Source organism: Typopeltis vanoorti, chromosome 1 (assembly GCF_054136105.1).
Source record: "Typopeltis vanoorti isolate ZY-2024b chromosome 1, IOZ_Tvanoo_1.0, whole genome shotgun sequence".
Classification (NCBI taxonomy): Eukaryota; Metazoa; Arthropoda; class Arachnida; order Uropygi; family Thelyphonidae; genus Typopeltis; species Typopeltis vanoorti.
In genome coordinates, this window is record NC_143549.1 from 38,475,887 (window position 1) to 38,491,989 (window position 16,103).

Genomic DNA, 16,103 nt, shown 5'->3' on the forward strand with positions numbered 1-16,103 from the left:
GAAATAATGGTCTGGAGTTACCTCCTAATCAGGTTCTAGCAATATTTATTTGATCAAGCTGCGCCAGTCAGATCCCTAGATTAGAAATTCCTCTTAACCAAGGAGTAACCCTCAGAAAATATACTAAGTAAATCAATCTACTAATTACTCTTTATCTCAATTTTATCTCTCTCTTAAAATACTTTAGTTTGCAGTCATGGTCTCTGTCATATAATTTTTTCCCGCTCAGATTCAAATGTTAGGAAGCGGTGCATGGATTCAAATCAAGGCACAAAATAGGTTAAGATAATCAAGATACATTTATTAGATTCCTAAGATTATATTTACAAAAAAAAAGAAAAAAAAAAACACTCAATAGGAATAGAATTATCCCAAGTTATAAGGTTAGACATAGCAACTGTAATTCACACATCATATCCAAGAATAGGCTCATTTCACTATACAAAATTCTTGCTAGCATCTTTTAAATATCTTTACTAGCTTACACATGTTCTTAAAACATTCACATCGATAACTCTATAGATCATTACTTACAGCAAATTAACTACTACTCATTCACATAAATACTAAGGAAACAGCCTTTAGATTCTAGATACTGCTATCTAAATCTCACTATAGTCCTTCTTCCTACAAGTTTAGAGTTCTATAACATAACATCTCTTTTCTTCCATAATACAATATTCCGTTCTTTCTTAACAAAAGAATTATAAAAGGGTTTCACATTACCACATTCCTGGAACTCATTCAATCTGTCATTTTTTTTATATTCTCCATCCGAATGTTCGATCTCATCATTGGTGATTGACTCACGGGCTAGATTTGGACTTCATTGTTCTGTCCTTCCATCGCATTCTCGACTAGAAACAGCATGGCTTGGATCGATCCACATGGACATATGTGGTGGCCAGTTTCTTCAAGCTTACTTGGAAGAGTACCGAATATTTCTTCGTCTGTTCTTTCCGTACGACATCGCAAACCGACAGCAGAGAATAGCTGCCCGCTATCGATTAGATCCCGAACTTGAACTCCTGACTCCACAAGAAATTCTCCAGCAACTCCAAATGAAAAAAACCTAAAAAGCCCTGAACATGGGGGATAAACCCGTTTTATACTTCGTATCTCTAGCGCCCTCTTCCCTACCAAACCTTTCTGCCCGGCACCTTCTTTTGCACATGTCTCCTATTTTCATTTCTATCTTACTGGAGTACTCTGTACGCATGTCGCGTCTTCCTGGGAAAAAAACATCGAGCACGTGCTGTTCCGCATGTAAACAATTTGCCATCGGCTACACAATTTATCCGAAGTTGTTGTTAGGGGACTTTGAGCCTCCGTTACTATGCTCTAACATATATCTTATACAGAATACTTCTTCCATTATAATCTCTTACAAATAAATGACATCTTTCACCTTTAATTAATATTTCAAAATTTGTATTAGTATAATTCTTTAAACAAATTAGTATCTTTACTTATTTACAAGCATTTTCATTATTGTTTTAGCTAAACTTGTTGAATCTTGAAACAAAATATTTTTCCAAGGAAATCCTTTCATTCAAGATCCAACACTAGTCACCTTTCTCTTTACATACCTTCTACACCATTTTCTTCTTTTGCAGCTTGTGCTTAATTATATTATTTATCCATCTAACTTCTACCCGATTAGCCCTCCTTATCCTAGGTATACGATCTAATACTGCTTCCTCTAGATGACCCATAACTATATCCCATGCACTACTAACATCTTTATCCTGCAGTGTTTTATGCCATGGTACAGATTTAAACTTTTCCTAAGCATGTCATAATCACCTGCCTTGTAGTTCCACAAACACCCCTTCTTGATAGAATATTTCTCATGTTTTACAATCTTCCAAGTCAAGACCACATGTTCACTTTCACCAATTGAAGCAAATGTGCTCACCATGGTTACGGATAGTTCTTCTGATCCTATGACCAGGCCCAATACTCTCCACCCCTAGTCCTCTCCATCACATGCTACCCTAAGTAATTATCCCTCGGCAGGTGTATAAATTCTGTTTCCTTCCTGCCGTGTGATCTTTCTTCCTTCCAGTCTATACCTACATAGTTGAAGTACCTACATAATAATCATTCGGCCTGTACTCACCGCATTAATTTGGCAATGCATGTCTTCCAGATTATCCGTGCAACTCACTGGTCTATAGCAACAACCAACTGTATAGTTTGTCTTATTGGTCTTAATCTCACACCAGACTGCTTCCAATGAACAGCCACCCTCCCCCATGTCTCCTGTTATTTTTGGTTGCTATCGTCGGCAGTACTCCTCCCCTCATCTATCTTCTCCATTACTACATTCAATCCCTGTAACTATATCATCTACTGTTAGCCAAGTCTCACTAATGCCTATAACTTTTGGTGAGGTTTCACTAACCAATGCCAAAAATTCCTCCCTCTTGTTCCTGATACTTCTGGCATTAGTATATAGAAATGGCAACATCCCTTTATTCCCCAACCCACTTTTACTTTCTGAATTGACTACTCTATTCAATATTTTTTGCTTGAGAGACTAGATTCCTCAACTGGTCATTCTCACTCACTCACTTCATGGGTGCTTTCACACAAACTCACTTGCTTCCACCCTAATTGCTTAAGTTTCCATGAATTTGCATGTCAGCATGCTCGGTGAACAAAGCTCTCTCTCCAGACACCTAACACCAAAACCATTCAGATGCAGTCCATCTGAATCCTTTCCGTCAAACAGAGACCACAGATCCACAAATTCTACATCACTCCTTTTCAATGTAAATTGTATGGCAACATTATTAAAATGTAAATAATGTAAACTGATATTGAATTAAGCTTACTCAAGGTATGCTTTATTGTCAATTTGTGTATATATATATATATGACTAGCAGGATAGAATAGATATGACTGGTAGATTGTGATTTAGCTTTAAAGGAAAAAAATTAGAACTTTTTTTTTGCCTACTTCAAACAAGAAGTTTGAATTGAAAAATAACTAAGAATTGTAATGCAATTGTATATATATATATATATGTTAATGTGAATCAAGCTGTGTAAATATTCTTTTTTGATTTAATTAAATGGTTTGCAAACAACACATTGGACTGATTCTGTCAATGTTTTATCCTGAAAATTTCGAACCTGCATAAAATTAAGTTTAAGTGATCAATAATCAAGCCATGACTAATTAAAGGCAAAGATTAACATAAGTGGGGAATGCTCACAATATCTGCTTTCTCTGTCCACCCTTAAAAAACCTGGGTCTCTCGCATCTCTCTATCCCCACATTTCCAAGCCCCTTTCCTTTCAGTCATGCTTCAACAGCAGATAAATGTATATCGTCATATGCCGGATGTCACTTAATAAGAAGACAACCAGCCTAGCAACATCCTACAAAGGTATGTCTGAATTATTCTTCCTATATATTCTTCATATATCTGTCTTTAAAACATCAGTAATGTCCTAAAAATTGAGTAAAAAGCTAATGACATTATAAAAAAGTGAAACTCCTAAACCAAAATAGGCTAAATAGCCATAAAAATAATACTTACTTAGAGGAGTAATAGGAATTTTACAAGAAATAATACTTATAATCTTGCATTCAATACATAGTCTAACTGGTGCAGTCAGTTAGACTATATATTGAATATATATATGACTAGCAGGTCATATATATATATGACCTGCTAGTCATATATATATTCAATACATAGTCTATGTTCTCATGCTCTATAGTCTAACAAATCAATTTGTTAGACTATAGAGCATGAGAACATAGGATCTAATAGAAATAAATAAATGGTGGCAGTTGACCATTCATGACAGTTTGTGAAGTTTTAAGTAAAGAACAACAAAGACAAAGCAGGGTTGAGAAATACGTAATAGAAATACAGAACATTTATAACATTCCCATAGGTAAGGTGCATCATACTATGTACTAAATCACGTGTTCATAGCCGGTATAAACTGGAGGAATATAATGTTCCCAATTAAGTGCAACTGTGTCTGGTTGAAATGGCTGCAAGAAGGGAACTGATGGAGTTTGAAAGAGATGTTGTGAGAGGATGCCATGTTGAAGGCCTATCTGTTTGGCAAATTGAACCATCCCAGCTTAACAATTAGTGAAACCATACTGAGATGGAAGCACAGCAACCCACTATACTCACCAAATATGACCATAGGGTGCTATGAAGGATAACGTGAAAAACTGCAATTCATTTCTCTGCATTCAGCCAAAACACTGAATGCAGAGTTCTGGGTGTTGACTGGAACACAAATCTGCACAAAAACATTCAGAACTAAGGCACACAATATGGGTTTCACAATATGCAAGCTCCCACATTACCTGAAATTCAGTGGTGTAGAGTGTGTACAGTGAGATGTGGAAGCTTGGAAAGTTGTGTTATGGAGGTGACAAATCACGCTACATCCTCTACTGAGCAGATGGATAGATGTGGGTGTGACAGATGCCCAATAAACATCTCTTACCAGAGTGCATCATCCCAACTATGAAATTCAGAGGTGACAGTGTGATAGCATGAACCTGTTTTTCTTGATTTGGCCTCAGAGCTCTGTTTGTGGTGCCACAAACACTGAACTCCAAACAGTATCTGAACATTCTGGACAATGTAATGCTTCTTGCATCATTTCTATGGGAGTGACCACAGTCTCTTTCAGCAAGACAATATTTCATGTCCACAAACTGCATGGTTTGTGGACATGAAAGCTACTATACTTGAACTGGCCTCCACAGAGATCTGATCTCAACCCTATTGAACATCTGTGGGATGAGCTGGAGCATCAAGTGAGGTCAAGGGATGCCTGTCACACAACAATTCAGGATCAAGCCTACAGGAAGAATGGTCCAAAATTCAACCATAACTTCCAAATAATTTATACAGTGTTAGTAGGTACTATTAACAATGTATAAATTCCATATCCACCCAAACATGGAACTGCTCACACATTTAGCGCAGTACACCCAAAGCCTCACTAGCACTACTTGATGCTATTCAGAAGAAAGCATTAGATAACTCACTCTAAAATCCATGAAGGAAGAGAAAAATTATCACTGCACTGTCAATAAAAATAACCCAATCATAGCAAGAAGGGGGAGGGGGGGGAGCATATTTCATCAAGTCTTACACCTGAGAATGAAAATCACTATACCATTAAGTGTGCACATGATCAAATACACATCAAGTTTAGTAACTGCTTATGTAAAATTTACATAACAATTATTTACATACTGCTGAAACTGTTCACAGGCAAATTTCTGAATGTCAACATTGCTGTTGTTTTTGAGAGAAAGAACTATCATGTGCACAACAAATTTAAGGTATTCAAAGAGCTGTATCAAATAACAATACTTTTATTTTGGTAAAAAACAAGCTATACATGTATCAAAACTTATAGCATGATTTATGAAAAACTGATTGTGTAGCCATGTTCAGCTTCAGCGTGTGTACTGTAGACATAAGTTTTTTCACTTACCTTTACCACTGACAAATGGTCTGAATGAAACAAAATTGAAATGATTTTAATAGAAATCCTAAATAATTTCTCATTAAATTCTATCCAGCCAGAAGTGGTCTTTTAAGATAAAAAGAATAATTTTAAACTATGATTCTACTGAAACTAAAACAGAATCCCTTGGATACATTGTAGTTTACTAAATTGAAGCCAGCTAGACCCAGTTGTTGTTGCAATAATTTTGCAATGTTTTGAGCTGCAAATGGTTCATTTTTTTTAATAAACACTGAGATGACTCATTAAATTTTGCAAGGAGATTCAAACTACTAAATTACAATAAAACTTATCCAGCACAAAATAGTCAGGAATGACTAGTATGAGGAGAGAAAAAATGAGTCCATGCATGCAAAATAAAACCAACAGATATCCACAGATGTAAAACAAACCTAAAAAGGTTAAAATGGAAAGTGGCCTCATAAATGTTTCTATTAACAGAATACTTCATGCGACTGCTGTTAATATAACTAATAATGAACATATTATCAAACCAGAAGTAAAAGGGAAAAAACAGAACAATCCAATCTTCTATGAGTGAAGTGGCTCCATAGTCTATACCAGGGGTAGCCAACCTATGGCGCATGCACCAAAAGTGACACATTGGATGATGAGAAGTGGTGCATTGGACCCCAATGATAATAATAAAAAAGTAAGCCTATTTATGCAAAAAGTATTAACTAAAACCCAATTTTGTAGAAAAAAAGCTAAAACTTGGTAATTATTTTAAGTAACTGAGGGAAGACCTCCACATAGCCTTTAAAGGGATGCGTAGAACCAACCAGGGCTTCTGACCTAATGTCCAATCCTCACCTTCTCGTGGTGCACCCTGTTGGGTATCTACCTGCATACTGAACAAACGAGGATGGGCTGAGAATTTGGGATTTAGCCAACCAAATTGTATTCCTATTGGTTAAACCAAAATACAAAATGATGGTACAATATGACAAAATTTCATGCCGGCTGGGGCGTCACCCGGTTAAACAAGGCCCCCGTTGTTTTCGCCAGGGAACCAGGGCGAACAGCGAAAAGTCAGCTACTGGAACAAATCTGAAAACAAACCACAACTCAACATCACCAGAGTTAAAGATCGGTACTATCAACATAAGAAGCCTGAATGGCAAAGAAATGGAGCTAGCTGAGGAATTAGATAAGTACCAGATCGACATAATAGGGGTGACTGAAACAAAAAAGACAAAATCTGGTGAGATCTTTCTGAGCAATAAATACAAAATGTTATATTTAGGCAATGACAATCAAGGAAAACAAGGATTCAACGCAAAATACGAGGCTAATCTTCTTGAATGGCAGGCAGTCTCAAGTAGAGTAATGTGGACAAATATGAGAATGGGTAACTAGACAATGAGACTTATTTGTGCCTATGGTCACACATAAGGTAGAAGGGGAGGAATTTTTTGAGGATCTAGAGAAAGCTACTAACACAATAAAAAAGGAAAAGTTGGTCCTTTTTGGGGATCTAAATAGCAGAGTAGGAAGTGATTGTCGGACATACAAAAATGTTTTGGGAAAATTTGGAGAAAAGAGCAACGCAAATAATAATGGCAAATATCTGTTCGATTTCTGCTCAGGACATGGACTAGTTATTACTAACACCATATTCCAACATAAAAATGTGCACAAATTCACATGGAGAGAAGAGGCAAGGAATAAGAAAAGTCTCACTGACTATGTTATTGTTGTTAGTGATGTTTTCTCCCTGGTGCAGGACACCAGAGTGCACAGAAGATTTGAAATTGGAAGTGATCACCATTTAATCTTGGGCAGGATAAAATTTAATTTCATATTGAAAAAGAAGAACGTAAGAAAGTTTTAAAGCAACTAAAAGTTGAGCAGTTCTCAGATGTGAAATGTAGACAAAAATGCACAAACATTATTCAAGAAAAAATGAAATAGTTTGTGAACAGGAACCAAAGCTTGTAGATTCAGTGGCAAATCTTGAAGAAAACCCTGATTGATTCAACTAGAGAGGCTTGTGGTGAAGTTGTCTGCAAGGATAGAAAAATTAGAACTCCATGGTGGACACAGGAAGTTAAAGAGGCAGTGAAGGAAAAGAAGCAAGCATATCAAAAGTTCCTGGCAAATAAGTCAGCTTTTGCTCTTAGAGAATACAGAGGAAATGTAAGAAAATGTAAGAAAGCTAAACAGTGCATAAAACTAGCTAAACAAAAGTCATAGGAGGACTTTGGAAAGAACATAGAAAATAAATATCAAGAAGGTGACAAAATATTCTGGAGGCTGTTGAACAAGCTTAGGAATGGAGGAAAGAGTGCTGTAAAAGGAGTTAGAGAAGATAAAGGTGACATGAAAACGGGAGAAAAAGATATCCTTGAAGTATGGAGTAATTACTTTGAAAATTTACTAAATGAAACAATCAGTAATGACAGCACAGTGATAAAAAACACTGACCAGGCATGCAATCAGAAATACATATCCATACTCGAAGTAGAAAAAGCAATCAAAGGCTTGAAATGTGGAAAGGCTGCAGGAGTAGATGATATTCGACCAGAAATGCTGAAGTATGGTGGTATAAAAGTCTTACAGTGGCTGCACTGCATACTTCAGAATGCCTTGACAAAGGGACGAATTCCAGACGATTGGAGTAGAGCTCTCATAGTACCCATATATAAAAAGGGAAATAAAACTGAATGTGAGAATTACAGAGGTATATCCCTACTGAGTGTTAATGGCAAGATCTATGCAAGTATACTTAGGAAATGGTTGAGAAGAATTGTGGAAGAAAAGCTTGGTGAAGAACAAGCTGGATTAAGGTCAAATAGAGGCTGTCAGGATCAGATTCTTCACTTTACGACAAATAGTGGAGAAATCATGGGAATATAACCAAAATCTGTATTTAAGTTTTGTCGATTTGGAAAAGGCATATGACAAGGATCCAAGAGAGAAGCTATTCAATACGCTACAGTTATATGGTGTCAATGGGGCATTATATCAAGCGATACTTAGTCTTTATTTGAGTGGTAAGTAAGCAGTTAGAATTCAAGGAAGTACAGGAAGATGGTTTAATGTTAAAACTGGTGTGAGACAAGGATGTACATTATCCCTTCTGTTATTCATTATCTATATGGATCACATTATGAAGGAAAGTGATATTAAATATGATATCAAAATTGGAGATGTTAATGTCAGGTTTTTGCTTTATGCGGACGATGTTATACTTCTAAATAAATCCACTACAAGTCTGCAAGATTCTCTGACTAAATTGAATAACTGTTGTTGTAACAGATATAGTATGAAGGTCAGCAATAAAAAGACAAAGACAATGAAAATAGGCAGAATCATTGAAAATGTCAACAGTTGTGAATGGAAAACCTGTGGAACAAGTAAAACATTTCAGATACTTAGGCACGATTTTTAGTGAAGATGGTAAATTAAATATAGAAATAGACAACAGAATCAACAAAGCTGGTATGGTAGGAAGAAGTCAACTGAATAAATTCATATGGAATAACAGAGAAATTAGTCTGAATACTAAATTAGCTATATACAAGACAGTGTTCAAACCAGTTTTAATTTATGGATCTGAAAGCTGGGTCAGAAGTAAAACACTTGACAAAAAGACTAGAGACCGCAGATATGAGAGTCCTGAGAAAGATTAGAGGCGTGAACAGATGGCATCAATGGCAATATCATATTAAAAATGAGGATATTAGGAAAGAACTTGACATTGTCAGCATCCAGGAATGTGCTAGCAGAGGTAATCTCAGGTGGTACGGTCACTTAAACAGAATGGGCGAGGAAAGATTAGCAAAACAAGTGTTCTCTGCCAAGTTGGCAGGAAAACGACCCAGAGGAAGACCCAGATATAGGTGGATTGAAATGGTAAAAAGAGCCTTAGATGATAGAAATATAAGATCTGGTAATGTTGGTCTTGACAAGTAACAGACTGATTTGGAGGAAAATTGTAGATAGGAAGTTAGTAATGATGTAAATTTTTCATGTAGTACTATCATATCCTGTACACCCCTTGAGGGTACATTTGATGATGATGATGATGATTTTATTGTTTCGTGCACATCTTTTGCACATTCACTTGTTTCATTCTGAGGTGACAAGCATTAGCAACAGCGATGCATCACAGGTTTTTTTCAATCAGTTTACAACTGATACTCGTGTGTTATGGAGTTGTGTTTTGCTTGTCCTTTGTGAACATTTGCAGTTTTACTTTTCCGAAAATTAAGTCTTGTTTTCACATGCAGTTATCCATCACAGTACAAAATAAAAACAGAATATGATAGTAAGCATGAATTCAATGAACAGCAGGAAAATGAGTTCTTATGTATAGTGAATTCATCAGGAAAACCACTGAGCACTGTTTGTGAAAACACTTTGCCACATAATAAAGACATGATCTTAATAGACACTATAAAACAACATCAGACTGAAACAGAAGGAAAGCTAGTGGCTGAGTCTGAGTTAAGGAGAGAGAGTCTTGTTTTTATATTAAATCAATATATCATGTCTATATTAAATATGTCTACATTAACATATCTTTACTGGAAATTTTTACGGACACAAGAGTTGTATGGTGCATCTGAACTGGTATGCAAAAAAAATTGGTGCATAAAACGTAAAAGGTTGGCCACCTGTGGTCTATACAAATTATATTACCAAAAGAATTAATCAAAATAACGAATCTAAATTCATTGTCGAGAACTTACTAAGATCTTTAAGAACACAGAGGAATTCTTCTTCTTCTAATCCAAATCTGTTCTGTGGATCATCTAAAATACTCAGAAGGCTACCACCAGTACAGAGCTCCATGACGAGAACTTTGTTCCTACTTTCAACCTACAGAAAATAAAAAGCAGCGAAAAAAAAAAAATAATAATATATGCACACATGCATGAACATGCACAGGTTTGTTAAATTCCTTAAGACTAAAATATGATTTGGTTTTGAAATGAATCATTGTTATCCAAGGTATCTAAATTTCAATATAACACATATTAGCAACAATCTAGAAATATTATTTTAAAAAAAAAAAGAAAAAAGGAAGAAATGTAGTAGATGAAAAACAGACTTAAATTACTCCCCCCCCCCAAAGAAATGAAAAATAAAATAACTTAGTACCAAATAATTTGCAGTTAATATCACTTTGATAAATCAATTCAATGCACTTATAATGCACCCTACTGTCATTGAAAAATAGATTACAGTAAATCAAAATTTATTATTATTATTATTATTAAGAAAGACCTCCAGGGAGTCAGGGACTCATCGAGCGAAGCCTCATACTACATGCACCAGCTGTCATACTTATTCTTGAATTCATTCACACTACTTGCACTCACAACATTCAATGGCAATTCATTCCAATCATGCATGCCCCACCCTATGAGAGAAAAATCTAGCCCTCATCTGCTTCTTAGCAGCATTTATTCTCAGCTTTCAAGGATGCCCTCTTGTCCTTTCTCCATCTTCCATAAAGTGAAAAATTCCATCAACTGAAATCCTGTATGACTCTTTCAGAAGTTTATAAGTCTCAATCATATCACCCCCTTCTTTCTCCTGTTTGCTAGTGTCTGCAGTCTGCCAATTCTCGATCTGTCTTAAAAATCATATTCCACAATTCTAGCATAATTTTTAACACTCTCCTTTGCACCCTCTCCACTATATCAGAATCACCACAGAAACAAGGAGACCAGATCTGCACACAATAGTCAAGTGAGATCTTATCAAGGCCTTGTAAAGAGGCAAAATGACATCCTTATCTTTACATGTGAATGTTCATTTCAGCACTGCAATAATCTTTAGAGTTGTGTTTGCAATCTGTGCTACATGGCCCTTGAACTTCAACTTCCTATCAACTAACACTCCAAGATCCTCAGTCTCATCAGTTTCTTCTAGCATAATTCCACCAATATAATAAGACATTGGATATCTAATTATGCCAAAGTGAATGACTTTACATTTACTGGCATTGAACTGACATCCTTTTTTCCATGCCCACAATGCATTCAAGTCATTCTGCAAGTACTATATATCAGCAGCATTCCTGATTACCCTATCTATTTTTGCATCATCAGCAAATAGCTGTATGTTGCTTGTCAAATCCTTACCAATATCATTAATGTACAGATTGAATAACAGTGGACCACGTACTGATCCTTGTGGTACAGTACTAGTTACCTTAAATCTTGAAGACTCACATCTCCTGAATGCCACTTCCTCTTATCTATAATATATTCTATAATCCAAACCCATATTCTCAAATTTATGCAACAGTCTACCATGCTGTATTCTGTCAAAAACCTTAGCAAAATCTGAAAGTATCATGGTGTATCCATTCCCCTTGTCTAGTTCAATGGAAACATTGTTATAGAATGTGAGCAAGTGCTAAAACATGACCTTCCCTTAATAAACTCATGTTGCTCATAGCAAAGTAGAGATTCACTGTCAACCCATTTCTGAATGTGAGCCCTAACCAATTTTATCCAAATCTTCACCACCACTCCTGAGATACTAATTGATTGATAGTTGGATACATCAGTCTTTGCACCACACCTGTGCAAAGGAATTACCATACATTCTTTCCATTCCAGCAGAATCTTCCCTGTTCTGAGACTCATATTAAACAGCCAGGTCAAAGGAATAGCCAGTTCAGCTGAACACTCTTTTAGCACATGTGCTGATGTCGCATCAGTCACTATTGCTGAATTCTTATTCAGTTTGTCAACAGCTCTAATACCTTGTTTCTTCATATCCAGTGAAGAGGTAGCAGTGAGCTCAAAGTTGTGTACACCAGGTTGATAGCTTTTAACAAAATGGACACTCATTAGCTGAACAACCTCTTCGGCATCTGATCGCCATCTGCATTTATAAGAGTTATTCTTTCATATTCATTCTTTCTTTTACTTGCAGCATATCGATAGAATTCTTATCATTCTCTAATTCTTCTTAATTTTAACAGTGATGAGCAAACTATACAATGGTTAGCAAACTAAAACTTACATCCTGTTCTGATCACCGTGTTACTCAAAGCAGCCATGTATATCCTTGATAAACATGTTTCAAACCACAATGTTACAATGTAAATACAATATACATAAGGTTAAAAATTTTAGTGCTGGCTCACCACTATCAGACAAATATCTCTAATCAAGTGTTGGACAGCTTTAGTGAAGTACAATGGTTACCTAATTTATCAGTCAAATAATTACTCCCAAACCCAATCAATTTATGACCTTTCATTAATGCTGTCTAATTTTTACCCTATGTAACTACCACTGTTGAAGCAAATATTAACTACTTATATATTACTGTGTTTACTACTCTATGAGAATTTGTTTTCAATTGTCCATCTATTGCTGTTTATCTGAGCAAAATGTCATACCCATCTCCATTTTAATTTTAAAATCTCTTCCCCTATATACATCACCGTTGTTTCTTTTCTTACATTTTCATTCTTTTATATTGTCTTTTATCATGGCTCTCTCCATTCTGGGCTCAGTTTTCCTCATTTTGCTCAGAATTTGTTTGGTTATTGGCCATGTCTCTTATCCATATATCATAATTGAGATGATGATGTGCAGTGGTTGAAACATTTGGTTATATTTTCTACTTTTATTTTACTTCACAGAATTTTTTTCAATTTGCAAAAGCTATTCAGCATAGCAGAATTCTCCTTTTTTATTTCTTCATAAATGCTTCTTTTCCTAAGGTAAAAATTCTACCAAGGTATATACATATTCTTGTATTTGCACTATTTTGTTAGTGTCTACTGTTATTTGTTCTTCTGTTATCTGGTTTCATTCAATATTTGTCAGTATTTTAGTCTTTTCATAGTTTATCTATAATCCTACTTTATTTGAAACTGTGTTAAATTCATTCATTTCTTCTAGTTCACTTTTGTTGTTTGCTATTACTACAATATTATCAGCATATCATGAATGATTTAGATTTTTACCACTGATATTAATCCCTTTGTTACTCCAATCTAATTCACTAAGGGCATATTCTAATACTGCATTGAATAATTTGGGTGATGTAGTATCTCCTTGGTGCACTCTTTTATTTATTTAAAATAGGCTATTGTGTTCATGTATTAAGAATATTAGCAGTTGCATTTTTGTATATTTTATTTATTAGCTGTACATAATTTTGGCTTACTTCATGGTTCTTCATTCCTATTAGGACTGCTTGTTTTTTAACTGAATTAAAGGATTTTTATAATCCATAAAGCCTAAATACAATGGTAAGTTATAATCTCTGCATGCATTTTTCTTTTGATTCAATGTATCGCAGATGGTCATTTGTGCTAAACTTTGTGAATAATATTGTGATTCTGTTTATTATCATTTTTGTAAATAGTTTATATACTTGTGACAGCAAGCTTATTATCGTCATAATCAAATTCCTGACATGTACACTCAAGGAGTATACAGGATATTATGATACATGAAAAACTTACATCATTACTAACTTCTTATCAACAATTTCCCTCCAAATCAATCTGTTATCTGTCAAGACTTCAATATTAATAGATCTTATATTTCTGTCTTCTAAGGCACTTTTTAATGTATCAATCAACATATATCTTCGTCTTCCTCTGCATCTTTTTTCCTGCTAACCTCGCAGAGATTAATAAAACAAGTGTTTTACTAATCTTTCCTCTCTCATTCTGTTTAAGTGACGATACAAACCTGAGATTAGCTGTGCTAACACATTCCTGGATGCTAACAATGTCAAGTTCTTTCCTAAAATCCTCATTTTCAATATGGTACAGTACTATACCATCCATATATACTATACTATATATGGATGGTATCCATATATGGTATCCATACATCCATATATACTATACCACTGATGCCATCTGTTTACACCCCTAATCTTTCTGAGGAATGCAAGGACTCTCATATATGTGGTCTCTAGTCTTTGGTAAAGTGTTTTATTTCTACCACAATTCTCAGATCCATAAATTAAAATTGGTTTGAACACTGTCTTGTATACAGCTAATACAGTGTTTTGACTAATTTCTCTCTTACTCAATATAAATTTATTCAGTTGACTTCCTACCATTCCAGTTTTGTTGATTCTGTTGTCTATTTCCATATTTAATTTTACCATCTTCACTAAAAATTGTGCCTAAGTAGCTGAAATGCTTTACTTGTTCTATAGGTTTGCCATTCACGATGCAGTTGATATTTTCAATGTTTCTGCCTATTTTCATTGTTTTTGTCTTGTTATAAAATCAGCAATAACATTGTTATTCAGATTTTCATACCAAATTTATTACAACAGTTATTCAACTTAGTCAGGGAATCTTGCAGACTTGTACTGGATTTATTTAAAAGTATAACATCATCTGCATAAAGAAAAGAGTTGAGATTAACATCTCCAATTTTGATATCAGATTTAACTGCTTTCCTTCATAATGTGATCCATATAGATAATGAATAACAGAGGGGATAATGTACATCCTTGTCTGATACCAGATCTAACATCAAATCATCTTCCTGTACATACTTCAATTCTAACTTCTAACTTACAACTCAAATGAAGACTATGTATTGCTTGATATGGGATGTAATCATACTACTATTATTATATGATTAGTAGGTCTACCCCTGCCTGCTCAGTAGTCGCATCAAAATATTTGGTGGCTGGGTGGAATTGGTTCCCACTGCTCATGCAACTCTCACTTATGGCTCCAAGTAGCTGGTAGAATGAGCCAACGGCCACACACTGGGACCGTGGCTCAACTGGCATGCAAAACTAAGTAAGGGTATCAGCATTTTATGCTATAGTGAAGGAGAGTGTCTCCTCCTTGTTGCACATGAAGACTGGAATAGTAGAGTTAACAGATGACCAAAATTTAATTTGACAATGGTAACAAAGGCATGACAGCAAACCATGTGACATAGTCCAGGTATCTTCTCACTGCAACGCTCTGAGACAAAACAGAGATGTGGTCAGTCACCATGGAAAAGACAGGAACCTCACCACAAAACCTTCCATAGTGAACATGAAACAGAGAATCATGTTGGATTTAAGCAATAGAGACAAGGTTGGACCCTCTGCAACTTTTGTCTCTTGGAAACATTACAGGGAAGAAAAGAAAGTAACTGGGAAATGTAAGACAGATAATACTAAGAAAATATGGAGAAGATACCTTAAACCCTCCAGGGAGAGTATTTCCTAATCCAGGGTTTCTCAAACTGTGTTCCTCGGCAGGTGAATAGGTGTTCCGCGACAAGTTCTGGAATTTGTCATTTTAGTTTCATAAGCATTTTTCATGAATAAATATTTTATAGTGGAAATATTCTGAGGAGAATAATATTCAGAACGCCTAATAACATCTGTGTATCGTTAATTTTCACACATCGAAACCTTTCAACATTTGAGAAAGGGAATACCGCTGTTTATGAGGGGTCATAAAAATTGCCTGCAAGCCCATTACAACAATGGGTGGCATATTCTCAGTTTTCTAAACTGATGGAAATGGCATCTGTGTAGCAAATGTCAGTGACCAAATGGCATATTTTTAAACATGGAAATATTCATGAATTATCGTTAATTTTCACACATTGGAATCT

The 16,103-nt window shown here is 35.3% G+C and overlaps 1 protein-coding gene across 1 annotated transcript in view; it reads right to left on the reverse strand.

The window, feature by feature from the left end:
- Window positions 1-16,103, reverse strand: part of IKKepsilon (I-kappaB kinase epsilon) — a 406,399-nt gene that overhangs the window by 331,811 nt on the left and 58,485 nt on the right. Inside the window, exon 4 of the mRNA XM_090415707.1 lies at window positions 10,224-10,353. Coding sequence (XP_090271833.1) covers window positions 10,224-10,353 — 130 coding nt within the window. The remainder of the gene's footprint in view (window positions 1-10,223; window positions 10,354-16,103) is intronic.